This window comes from Dermochelys coriacea, chromosome 10, assembly GCF_009764565.3.
Source record: "Dermochelys coriacea isolate rDerCor1 chromosome 10, rDerCor1.pri.v4, whole genome shotgun sequence".
NCBI lineage: Eukaryota > Metazoa > Chordata > Testudines > Dermochelyidae > Dermochelys > Dermochelys coriacea.
Window position 1 is genome coordinate 30562924 of NC_050077.1, and position 12450 is coordinate 30575373.

The 12450-nt window shown below is 49.0% G+C and overlaps 1 protein-coding gene across 4 annotated transcripts in view; it reads left to right on the forward strand.

Moving 5' to 3' along the window:
- Positions 1-1066: 1066 nt before the first annotated feature.
- The window catches only part of ROGDI (rogdi atypical leucine zipper), a 28478-nt gene continuing 17094 nt past the window's right edge, over positions 1067-12450 (forward strand). For 3 of the 4 annotated variants that reach the window (XM_038419193.2, XM_043493467.1, XM_038419192.2), the window contains exon 1: positions 1223-1354. In XM_038419193.2, coding sequence (XP_038275121.1) covers positions 1313-1354 — 42 coding nt within the window. In that variant the 5' untranslated portion in view covers positions 1223-1312. Of the gene's footprint in view, positions 1355-12450 lie in introns of all 4 variants that reach the window. The other variant, XM_038419191.2, reaches the window with a different exon arrangement.

Below are 12450 nucleotides of genomic sequence, written 5' to 3' on the forward strand. Positions count from 1 at the left end.
GGCCCTGCCTGCCGGGGGCGGGGCAGCTCCCAGAATCGCGGCCACGGAGGTGGTGCTGCGCTGCGCTGCGCTGAGCCACCTGCACACCCCCTGCACCAAACAGGAGCTGCCCCAGTAAGTGCTCTGCACCTGCTGCCTGCCCCAGCCCTGAGCCGCCTCCTGCATCCCCACCCTGAGCCCCCTCCTGCACCCTAACTCCCTCCCAGACCCCACCCCCCACCCTGAGCGCCCGCTGTATCACAGTGTTAAACCAAGGTTTCAGAGTAGCAGCCGTGTTAGTCTGTATTCGCAAAAAGAAAAGGAGGACTTGTGGCACCTTAGAGACTAACAAATTTATTAGAGCATAAGCTTTCGTGAGCTACAGCTCATGCACCCGATGAAGTGAGCTGTAGCTCACGAAAGCTTATGCTCTAATAAATTTGTTAGTCTCTAAGGTGCCACAAGTACTCCTTTTCTTTTAGTGTTAAACCAAGATTTTCAAAAATAATCAAGCATATGCAATCACATTGCTCTCACTAAAAAGTATCACTAATAATTTTTTTTTTAGCGGGAGCAAAAAGGTTTTTTTGTACCGTTAATAAAATAAAATTAAAAATATTGTTTATTTCATCTTTATCTCGTTTTTTTAATTTCTATTTTTTGCGTCTGTTTTATAATTTACACACTATATCAACCAGTACAGTAGTACATGTATATAATTGATACATATATTGAAGGTGCTTGCTCAACATTTTTTCACTGATAGGGGTGCGCGATCAAAAAAGTTTGGAGACCACTGCTCTAAAGCAGCGGTTCTCAAACTGTGGGTCCCGCTTCCATTTTCAGGCGGCGATGAGAGCTGGGTTAAACTTGCTCGAATACAGGTAAATTACCAGCTGCATGTGGGTTCATTATGTGATGGCCTCTCAGTCCCCCCACGGCCCCGGTGCACGACCCTCCAGCCTGCCTCCCCTGCTGGACCCCGGCCAAGTCACCAGCGTTCAGCCTCAGGCGCCGCCCCATCTGCACATACATTGTGATGTCACGCCAGGCCTTATGGCGTCATCCCCAGTCCCGTGCGTCTTTGCCCTCAGCTCTGGCGGGACGGAAATAATTCCAGCCACTCACCAGCTCCCTGGGCCGCGTTGCTAGGCAGAGGAAAGGCCGAGCCGCGGTGGGCGGGGTCGGAGTTGGGCGGGGCCTGGGTGAAGACAGGAACCAATCCCAAGGCTGGTGGTGCCGGGGTCTAGCCAGTCAGGAGCGAGGGGGGCGGGCACGAAGCGGAGCCGGCGGCCCCGGCTTGTGCTGAGGAGGGGGGGGGGAGAGCTGGGGCATGGCGGCTGCGATGGCGAGCGCGGCGGAGCGGGCGGTGCTGGTGAGTCCGGGACCCCCCCCCCGCCCCGCCCCGCCAGGAGCCCCGAGCGAGGGGTCCCCCTGCCAAGGGCCCGCCCCTGCGTCTCGCCAGCCGGGGGTTAGGTCCAGCCCCTGCAGCAGCTGTCGGCCCCACCCCCGAGGCTCTCCTCTGGGGGTGGGGGCCCTGTGCCCATCCCCCGGCTCTGGGACCCTTCCCCCAGGTGTCCCGGAGAGAGGCGCTGCCTGACGCGGGGGAGGGCGAAGGGCGGCCGGGGTGGAGGCGCTGCCCGGGGCCGGTTCTTCCCTGCCGGGCAGTGCCCCCAGCACTGCACCCCGCCCCTCTCCGCCATCGCAGCCAGCGTTAGCCCGGCCGATCTGGAGATGGAGCGTCTCGCCTGGGTAGCGGCTGCCCCTGCCCTGGCCAGGTGACTCATCGGACTGGAAGGGACGCCAGAGGTCATGTAGTCCTGTCCCCTGCACTCACGGCGGGACTAGGTATTATCTGGACCAGGGGGTCTCAAACTCATATCGCCACGAGGGCCATCTGAGGACTAGTACGTTGGCCCGAGGGCCGCCCCACTGACCACCCCCCCGCTGCCCCGCCCCCACTCCCACTCCACCCTTTCCGTGAGGCCCCCCCCTGCCCCGCCTCTTCCCTGCCCCCATTCCAAACCCTTCCCCGAAATCCCCACCCCAGCTCTGCCCCCTCCCTGCCCCCAGGGGGAGCAGGAAGGGGGCTCAGGGCAGGGGGTTGGCATTCAGGAGGTGTGCGAGGTAGGGCAGGGGGTTGGGGTGCAGGAGGGGTGTGGGGTGCAGCAGGGGGCTCAGGGCAGGGGGTTTGGCTGCAGGAGGGGTTCGGGGGGTGGCACACCAGGGGCAGGGCAGGCTCCCTCCCTCCCTGCCTGCCTGCCCTGCCCCCGTGCCCTCCCATTGGCCTGGGAGCTTCAAGGGAGGTACCTGGAGGGGCGGCCAGGGCAACACACAAACCCCTGTGCACCTCCCCTCCCCCCCCCATCAGGTCCCGCCGGGGGCAGGGCAGGCAGACAGGGAGGGAGCCTGCCTTACCCCTGGTGTACACCGGGCCAGAGCTGCTCTAGGTAAATGCTGGGGGGGCCACGGGGAGCTGGCAGGCCGCAGAAAATAATCCCGTGGGCCACGTGTTTGAGATCCCTGATCTAGACCATCCCTGACAGGTGTTTGTCCAACCTGATCTTAAAAATTCCCAATGATAGAGATTCCACAGCCTCCCTAGGCAATTTATTCCAGGGCTTAAGCATCCTGACAGTTGGGAAGTTTTTCCTAATGTCCAACCTAAACTGCCTTTGCTACAATTTAAACCCATTGCTTCTTGTCCTATCCTCAGAGGTTAAGAAGAACAGTTTTTCTCCCTCCTCCTTGTAACAACCTTTTATGTACTTGAAAACTGTTATGTCCCCTTCTCAATCTTCTTTTCTCCAGACAAAACAAGGTCATTTTTTTTTTTTTTTTTTTTACTTTTAATCAGTTTTGTTGCTCTTCTCTGGACTTTCTCCAATTTGTCCACATCTTTCCTGAACTGTGGCTCCCCGAACTAGACACAATATTCCAGCTGAGGCCTAATCAGCGCTGAGTACAGCAGAAGAATGACTTCTCATGTCTTGCTTACAATACTCCCGCTAATATATCCCAGTATGATGTTTGCTTGTTTTGCAACAGCATTACACTGTTGACTCATATTTAGCTTGTGATCCATTATGACCCCCGGATCCCTTTCCGCAGTACTCCTTCCAAGACAGTCATTTCCTATTTTTTATGTGTGCAACTGATTGTTCCTTCCTAAGTGAAGTACTTTGCATTTGTCCTTATTGAATTTCATCCTATTTACTTCAAACCGTTTCTCCAGTTTGTCCAGATCATTTTGAATTTTAATCCTATCCTCCAAAGCACTTGCGACCCCTCCCTGCTTGGTATCGTCTACAAACTTTGCAAGTGTACTCTCTATGCCATTATCTAAATCATTGATGAATATATTGAACAGAACCCGACCCAAAACCAACCCTGCAGGACCTCACTTGTTATGCCCTTCCAGCATGACTGTGAACCACTGATAACTACTCTCTGGGAATGATTTTCCAACCAGTTATACCCCCATCTTATAGTAGCTCCATTTAGGTTGTATTAATGAGGTTCATGGGATGGGGTCATTGCTGACTGTGAACTAAGCAGGGAAGCTGAAGTTTGCCTAGCAGCCAAGAGGCATTTCCCATCCCTGACCTCTTCTTTCAGGGCACGCTTTCCTTGGGCCTTCCTTAAATACTGCTTGCGGGGCACTGCCCACTTGTCCAGTATATTAGTCTCTTGTTCTTAGTATTCAGAGTAGCAGCCGTGTTAGTCTGTATTCGCAAAAAGAAAAGGAATACCCGTGGCACCTTAGAGACTAACAAATTTATTAGAGCATAAGCTTTCGTGAGCTACAGCTCACAAATGCATCCGATGAAGTGAGCTGTAGCTCACGAAAGCTTATGCTCTAATAAATTTGTTAGTCTCTAAGGTGCCACGGGTACTCCTGTTCTTAGTATTGAAAGCCTTAAATGATATAGGGTCAGTGCCCCTTAGGAACTGTCTGCTGCCCTGTGTCCTGTGAAGACCATGAAGATCAGCAAATTGGAGCTACTGGTCCTTCCCCAAGATAAGATCTTGAGGATGGGAAGTGGATTCTTATCAGGCTTTCAGCCCTGGAACGTCCTTACTCACTAGTACATCCTCTGTAAATCAAGGTTTGTGACTCTGTAGCATTTTACTCATGTTGTTTTCAGGTCAGGATTGTAACTCGCTGGCCGGAGGAAATTTTACAGATGCCATCTCTGATAATTTTTAGCTATTTCTAAGGTACCTAAGAGGCCTTTGGCCTTGGATAACTGAAATTAAACATCAGTACTAAAGGACACTTTTATGACCAAGATGTGCATGGGTTTGTCCATCAAGAACTTAATTAACAAATGTGCCTGAAATTGTGTTCTAATTGAGACCCTATTGTAATCAATAGGTGGAATAGTAGTTAAAACAACCCTAGGCTAAAGGTATACACTATAGACTTAAGTCAACCTACGGACACTGCAGGAATTACTGTTGATGTCCACACTGCCCTCCTTCTGTCAGTGGTGTATGTCCTCACCAGGAGCGCTGTCACCCCCTGAAGAGGGGCAGTGGGCATGGTCTGAGAGCCAGGCCTCTCAGCTCCGCATAGCTCCCCTCGAAGAGCCCTGTAGCCACCTGGGCTTCTTGCTTCCCTGTTCCCAGCAGGGGGCAGCGGGGCTCTAGCTGCCCAGCTTTCTTGTCAGTTTCACAGCTCCAGCTTGGGTCCCTGAAATTGATAAAACAGCCAACAGTCAATATAAGTAATGCAGTGTCTGCACAGAAATGGTGTCACCCTAACTACACAAACGTAAGTCCTTTGCCTCTCATGGAGATGAAGTTATGTCAGTGTAGTAAGGTACTTACATCGGTGGGACAAGGCTGTAGTGCAGTGGTTCTCAATCTATTTATCATTATGGGCCGCAAAGTGTTAGTTGGGCCGAAAACTGAGAACCACAGTTCCCCCCACAAACCCCTATGCTCAGCGCCTTTCACCCATAGACCCCTCCACAAAGCGGAGAGCTGAGTGTGGGCAGGGACCCCGACCCCTGCCGTGTGGCAGCCAGGACCCCGACCTCCGCCGTGCGGAGCCGTGCAGCAGCTGGGAGCCCGTGACCTTTAGCACACAGCTGAACTGGGCCGCAGCTGTGTGCTAATTGGTCCTCATGCAAGCTGTGGGTTGAGAACTGCTGCTGTAGTTTGTACGCTGACATAATTAGGTCAATGTAAGCTGCCTTAAATTGACCTAACTGTGTATGTAGATCAGGCCTATGTAACAAAACCAACCAACCAACCAAGACCTGCAAGAATATAAACATACCCCATCCTGTCTGAGAATCCCAGCCATCCCAAGCCCCTCAGCTTTTCTTCTTTGATCAGGCTGGTTTGATTTATACTCCCTTCTGTCAATCCATAATCATAATTCTTCATATTAATTTTGGTTAGGGCAGTGAATCAGGTTCTGCAGGACTCACAGGAAACCCCCAAATAGTAGCACTTGAGTTATATCAATCAAAGCCAGAGAACTTCGGATGTGTGTTTTTTGTGTGTTTTATTTCTTATGGTCTCGTATGACATGTATGAAGTCATAATATCTGAGATCTGATGTCCAGGATTCAAGAAAGACTAGAGCTTATATGGTGCCATAAGTAGCTCCCCAGAAGTATTTGAAAAGCTCAAGAAAAAAACAAAGTAAATACTGGAGCCTGTACACATCCTGGTCTTTTTCTCCCACCTCCTCCTTAATAAAGGGATGTACCATCATGGAAACAGAAATAGATTAATTATTAAAATCTCTGTGCTTTCTGAGTTAAAATGGCCTTGGACAGAGGGATGTGTTTATGATGTGCTTTTAACTGTTTCAGAAAAAGGTCTAGGGTACTCTAGGAAACTGAGCAAAACAAACTGCTGCTGTGTAAGTCCCTTTGGATGTGTCAGTCTGTGATACTGCAGGTGCCATATGCTACTTGGTGTAAATTCATGCGTGGATGAGTAAATTGCCCCAAATTCTACATATTGAGATTTGAGACTTCTAAACAAAGGTGCCTATTCTGAGCTGTAGATTAACAAGTTCGTAGAAGTATTCTAAACACAGTTAGGCTGGAACTGTGTTTTAAGTGACAAAATAACCAACCAACACTTGTGTGAATATAAATATGCCTCACCCTCTCCAAGAATCCCAAGCATTCCAAGTCTCTCAGCTGTTCTCAAACAACTGCAAAAACGTAGCATGCCCTGAATACTAGCGTACTGTCTAGTCTGGACTGATCAACAAACTATGAGAACCAAGCCAGTCTGTGTGTGCCCTGAAAATGGAAGAAGTTTGGAAGCTTAAAAGTGGTTTAAACAGTTGATAAGGTGTTCTTCCTCTTTAAATGACTGCACATGTGCATTCTACTCTAGATGTGCATGCGCCCTGCGCACAGTCACCAGAAATTTTTCCCTCAGTGGTACCCGTCATGATGGCTCAAGCACCCTTTGCTGCCGCACACTGTGCCAGTATAAAGCGCCCAGCTGACCCTGTGCCCCCTCAATTCCTTCTTACCATCTGTGATGGTTGCTGGAACTGCTCTCCTTGCATTCACAAGTTCTCTCAGTGGACTTTCTCTTTTTATTGTACATAGTTAGTTTTAGTAAATCGTGTGTGTTGGAGTTTTCTTCCAATCCCCAGTATTGAGGGAGGCCTTGGTCACCGGGCTTCAAGCCCTGTGTCTCCTGCAACAAGGCTATGCCCTTGAGCGACAGGCATTCAAGCTATTTGAAGTGCCTGAGAGATGCTCATACTGGGGACCATTGCTAGATCTGTAAGGACTCGCTTGGAGAAGGATCGTGAGGCCAGCCAGAAGATCCTGCTCATGGAGGTGGCACTGAGACCTTCATCTGCGCCAGGCTGAGTGCCTCAGCATCAGTAAGGAGTGCTCCTCCTACCTTACCAGAGTCCCGGCACCAATCACCATCTCCAGGGCCCAGAAAAAGACATAAGAAACAGTGTGACAAAAGGGGGCATTACCGGTACCGAAGGCTTCCAGGCATGGGAATCAGAGTAGAGTGCGATCTAAACCAAAGCACTCTTCTACCTCAGATCCACAGAAGCTGTCACCGTTGATTCTGACACCTACGTAGGCACCGTTGCGTCAGTTACCAGAAGAGCTTCTGTATTGGTGGCACTGTGCAGTACTGACACTATTTTAGTCCTGACCACACCGGAAGCATTTGTAGCTGTCAGGGACCTTCTCTCGCTGTCGGTACCGGTATTGTTGGCAGTACAAGAGTCATAAGAATGGCCATACTGGGTCAGACCAAAGGTCCATCCAGCCCAGTATCCTGTCTGCTGACAGTGGCCAATCCCAGGTGCCCCAGAGGGAGTGATCCTAACAGGTAATGATCAAGTGACTTCTCTCCTGCCATCCATCTCCACCCTCTGACAGACAGAGGCTAGGGACACCATTCCTTACCCATCCTGGCTAATAGCTATTAGTAGCCTTAACCTCCATGAATTTATCTAGTTCTCTTTTAAACCCTGCTATAGTCCTTGCTTCACAACCTCCTCAGTCAAGGAGTTCCACAGGTTGACTGTGTGCTGGTACTGGTACTGGTGTATTGGTATAGGTGGTATTGGCACAGGAGTACCATTGAGTGGTTGGCCAGGATATCACTGGGGACTTACGCCAGTCCAGTGGCCCTTTTGGAACCTATGGGGGTTTTCCCCCAGTTTCCCAGACATATTCCAGGCGTCCCTATTCAGTGGCCTCTGAAAGATGGGCAGCATCGTCCTACTGGGTGGTATCCAGTCTGGACTCCGGTACCAAGCCCGGTATCAAACTTAAAGAGCCAGTTCAATGGGATCCTGCTGATGCAGAAAGGGAAGAAGAGCACCCACAGCCAGTGCTGGCCTCCTCCTCTGATAAAACAGTCTCAAGAAGGGGCATGTCGCTTCCCCCGGATGATTATAAGGCTTACCAAGAGTTGTTAAAGATGGTGGCCTTGATTCTGAGCTTACAAATGCAGGTAGTAAAAGAGTCCTCCCACAGCCTGGTTGACATTTTTGCCCTTCTGAAATAGTTCTACCTCTCAATGAGGCCATTATGGACCAGTTAAGACTCTGTGGCAGACCCCCACATCCCTTCCTGCCTACTTCAAAAAGGGCTGAAAGAAAATACTATGTTCCCACCCAAGGTTATGAGTTCCTTTAAACCTATCGCCCTGTAATCCCTGGGGGTATCTGGTGCCAGTAAGAGAGAGAGACAGGATCAATTCAAGACTCAAAGAAATTAGATCTGTTCAGTAGGAAACTTTATTCTACCGGGGAGGTTACAACTCAGAATTGCAAACCAGCAGGTGCTGGGCAGGTCTGATTTTAACATGTGGGACTCCCGCAAGAGGCTAGGCAAGAGTTTTCCTTGCTAATGGACGAGGGAAGAATCGTTGGCAAGGGCCTCTTTACAGGCTGTTCTGGATGCGGCTGACTCAGCTGCCAGGTCCACGGCTTCGGCAGTTGCCTTGCACAAGAGTTCATGGTTACAGTCCTCTGAACTCCAGCAGGAAGTCCAACAGACTATTCAGGATGTACCCTTTCAAGGAGCCTTGCTCTTTTTGTGACTCCTTCTGTTGTTCCGAACTCTGCTCCCAATGAGGTCACAGTCCAGGTTCCGTCACAGACGCCTTCCCGCTATCTTGGGCGGGATAGCTTTATTATACTTTTTCCCCCAATCCCACTTTTTTATACAAAGATCAAGCGGGACCAGGTCCAAGTTATTCTGATAGCCCCAGCATGGCCCTGCCAACACTGGTTCTCCACTCTGTTAGACCTCTCAATGGCGACTCCAGTCCTACTCCCATTGAACCTGTATGTGATCTCTCAGGAGCATGGTCGGCTGCTCCACCCAAACCTGAGTTCCTTTCATTTAATGGCCTGGAAACTCCATGGCTAAATCCCAGAGAGCAGGTTGCTCAGAGCAAGTTCGCCCAGTCCTAGTAGAAAATAGAGAGCCCTCCATCAGGGCTACTTACCTCTCAAAATTGAAGTTGTTCTAAGTCTGGGCATCCCAATCCAGAGTCTCACCCATGCGTTCATCCATCCAAAGCATTATCACACTTGAAACAGTAAGGTTTAGCAACTTCTTCTATCAAGGTTCACTTGGCAGCAATATTAACTTTCCTCCTGAGGGTGGATAACCAGTCTGCTTTTCAAATGACATGTTAGTCGCATTCCTCAAAGGCCTCAAGTAAGGGAGCCCGTTCCCCCTTGGGACCTGATCCTGGTCTTGTCAAAACTTATGGGACCACTGTTTTCAGCCTTTAGCAACGTGCTCTTTGTTATACCTCTTCTGGGAGGTGGTTTTCTTAATTGCCATCACTTAGGCCCAAAGAGTCTCTGAATTCCATGCCCTCACATTGAAGCCTCTGTACACAGTCTTCTTCATAGGTAAGGTGTATTTACATCCTCACCCCAGTTTCCTCCAGAAAGTGGTTTCACGATTTCATGGCAATTTACCTACCTGTCTTTTTACCTGAAACCTCATGCAAATAAGAGTGAACAACATCTTCGCTCACTGGATGTTAGATGGGCTCTAACTTTCTACATAGAAAGAACTAAACCATTCTGGTGGTCCACCCAACTAACTGTTTGTGGCTGTAGCGGACAGGATGAAAGGTCTCCCAGTTTCTTCAGACAGCTTCATCTGGTATAAAGAAAAGGAGTACTTGTGGCACCTTAGAGACTAACAAATTTATTAGAGCATAAGCTTTCGTGAGCTACAGCTCACTTCATCGGATGCATTTGGTGGAAAAAACAGAGGGAAGATTGATATACACACACAGAGAACATGAAACAATGGGTTTATCATACACACTGTAAGGAGAGTGATCTCTTAAGATAAGCCATCACCAGCAGCAGGGGGGGAAAGGAGGAAAACCTTTCATGGTGACAAGCAAGGTAGGCTATTTCCAGCAGTTAACAAGAATATCAGAGGAACAGTGTGGGGTGGGGTGGGGGTGAGAAATAACATGGGGAAATAGTTTTACTTTGTGTAATGACTCATCCATTCCCAGTCTCTATTCAAGCCTAAATTAATTGTATCCAGTTTGCAAATTAATTCCAATTCAGCAGTCTCTCGATGGAGTCTGTTTTTGAAGCTTTTTTGCTGAAGGATAGCCACTCTTAGGTCTGTAATCGAGTGACCAGAGAGATTGAAGTGTTCTCCAACTGGTTTTTGAATGTTATAATTCTTGAGGTCTGATTTGTGTCCATTCATTCTTTTACGTAGAGACTGTCCAGTTTGACCAATGTACATGGCAGAGGGGCATTGCTGGCACAGGATGGCATATATCACATTGGTAGATGCGCAGGTGAACGAGCCTCCGATAGTGTGGCTGATGTGATTAGGCCCTATGATGGTGTCCCCTGAATAGATATGTGGAGAGAGTTGGCAACGGGCTTTGTTGCAAGGATAGGTTCCTGGGTTGGTGGTTCTGTTGTGTGGTGTGTGGTTGCTGGTGAGTATTTGCTTCAGATTGGGGGGCTGTCTGTAAGCAAGGACTGGCCTGTCTCCCAAGATCTGCGAGAGTGATGGGTCGTCCTTCAGGATAGGTTGTAGATCCTTGATGATGCGTTGGAGAGGTTTTAGTTGGGGGCTGAAGGTGATGGCTAGTGGCGTTCTGTTATTTTCTTTGTTGGGCCTGTCCTGTAGTAGGTGACTTCTGGGTACTCTTCTGGCTCTGTCAATCTGTTTCTTCACTTCAGCAGGTGGGTATTGTAGTTGTAGGAATGCATGATAGAGATCTTGTAGGTGTTTGTCTCTGTCTGAGGGGTTGGAGCAAATGCGGTTATATCGTAGAGCTTGACTGTAGACAATGGATCGTGTGGTATGATCTGGATGAAAGCTAGAGGCATGTAGGTAGGAATAGCGGTCCGTAGGTTTCCGATATAGGGTGGTGTTTATGTGACCATCGCTTATTAGCACCGTAGTGTCCAGGAAGTGGATCTCTTGTGTGGACTGGTCTAGGCTGAGGTTGATGGTGGGATGGAAATTGTTGAAATCATGGTGGAATTCCTCAAGGGCTTCTTTTCCATGGGTCCAGATGATGATGTCATCAGTGTAGCGCAAGTAGAGTAGGGGCATTAGGAGACGAGAGCTGAGAAAGCGTTGTTCTAAGTCAGCCATAAAAATGTTGGCATACTGTGGGGCCATGTGGGTACCCATCGCAGTGCCGCTGACTTGAAGGTATACCTTGTCCCCAAATGTGAAATAGTTATGGGTGAGGACAAAGTCACAAAGTTCAGCCACCAGGTTAGCCGACATTCCTACCTACATGCCTCCAGCTTTCATCCAGATCATACCACATGATCCATTGTCTACAGTCAAGCTCTACGATATAACCGCATTTGCTCCAACCCCTCAGACAGAGACAAACACCTACAAGATCTCTATCATGCATTCCTACAACTACAATACCCACCTACTGAAGTGAAGAAACAGATTGACAGAGCCAGAAGAGTACCCAGAAGTCACCTACTACAGGACAGGCCCAACAAAGAAGAAAACAGAACGCCACTAGCCATTACCTTCAGCCCCCAACTAAAACCTCTCCAACGCATCATCAAGGATCTACAACCTATCCTGAAGGACGACCCATCACTCTCGCAGATCTTGGGAGACAGGCCAGACCTTGCTTACAGACAGCCCCCCAATCTGAAGCAAATACTCACCAGCAACCACACAACAGAACCACCAACCCAGGAACCTATCCTTGCAACAAAGCCCGTTGCCAACTCTCTCCACATATCTATTCAGGGGACACCATCATAGGGCCTAATCACATCAGCCACACTATCGGAGGCTTGTTCACCTGCGCATCTACCAATGTGATATATGCCATCCTGTGCCAGCAATGCCCCTCTGCCATGTACATTGGTCAATCTGGACAGTCTCTACATAAAAGAATGAATGGACACAAATCAGACATCAAGAATTATAACATTCTAAAACCAGTTGGAGAACACTTCAATCTCTCTGGTCACTCGATTACAGACCTAAGAGTGGCTATCCTTCAGCAAAAAAGCTTCAAAAACAGACTCCATCGAGAGACTGCTGAATTGGAATTAATTTGCAAACTGGATACAATTAATTTAGGCTTGAATAGAGACTGGGAATGGATGAGTCATTACACAAAGTAAAACTATTTCCCCATGGTATTTCTCACCCCCACCCCACCCCCCACTGTTCCTCAGATATTTTTGTTAACTGCTGGAAATAGCCTACCTTGCTTGTCACCATGAAAGGTTTTCCTCCTTCCCCCCGCCCCCGCTGCTGGTGATGGCTTATCTTAAGTGATCACTCTCCTTACAGTGTGTATGATAAACCCATTGTTTCATGTTCTCTGTGTGTGTATATCAATCTTCCCTCTGTTTTTTCCACCAAATGCATCCGATGAAGTGAGCTGTAGCTCACGAAAGCTTATGCTCTAATAAATTTGTTAGTCTCTAAGGTGCCACAAGTACTCCTT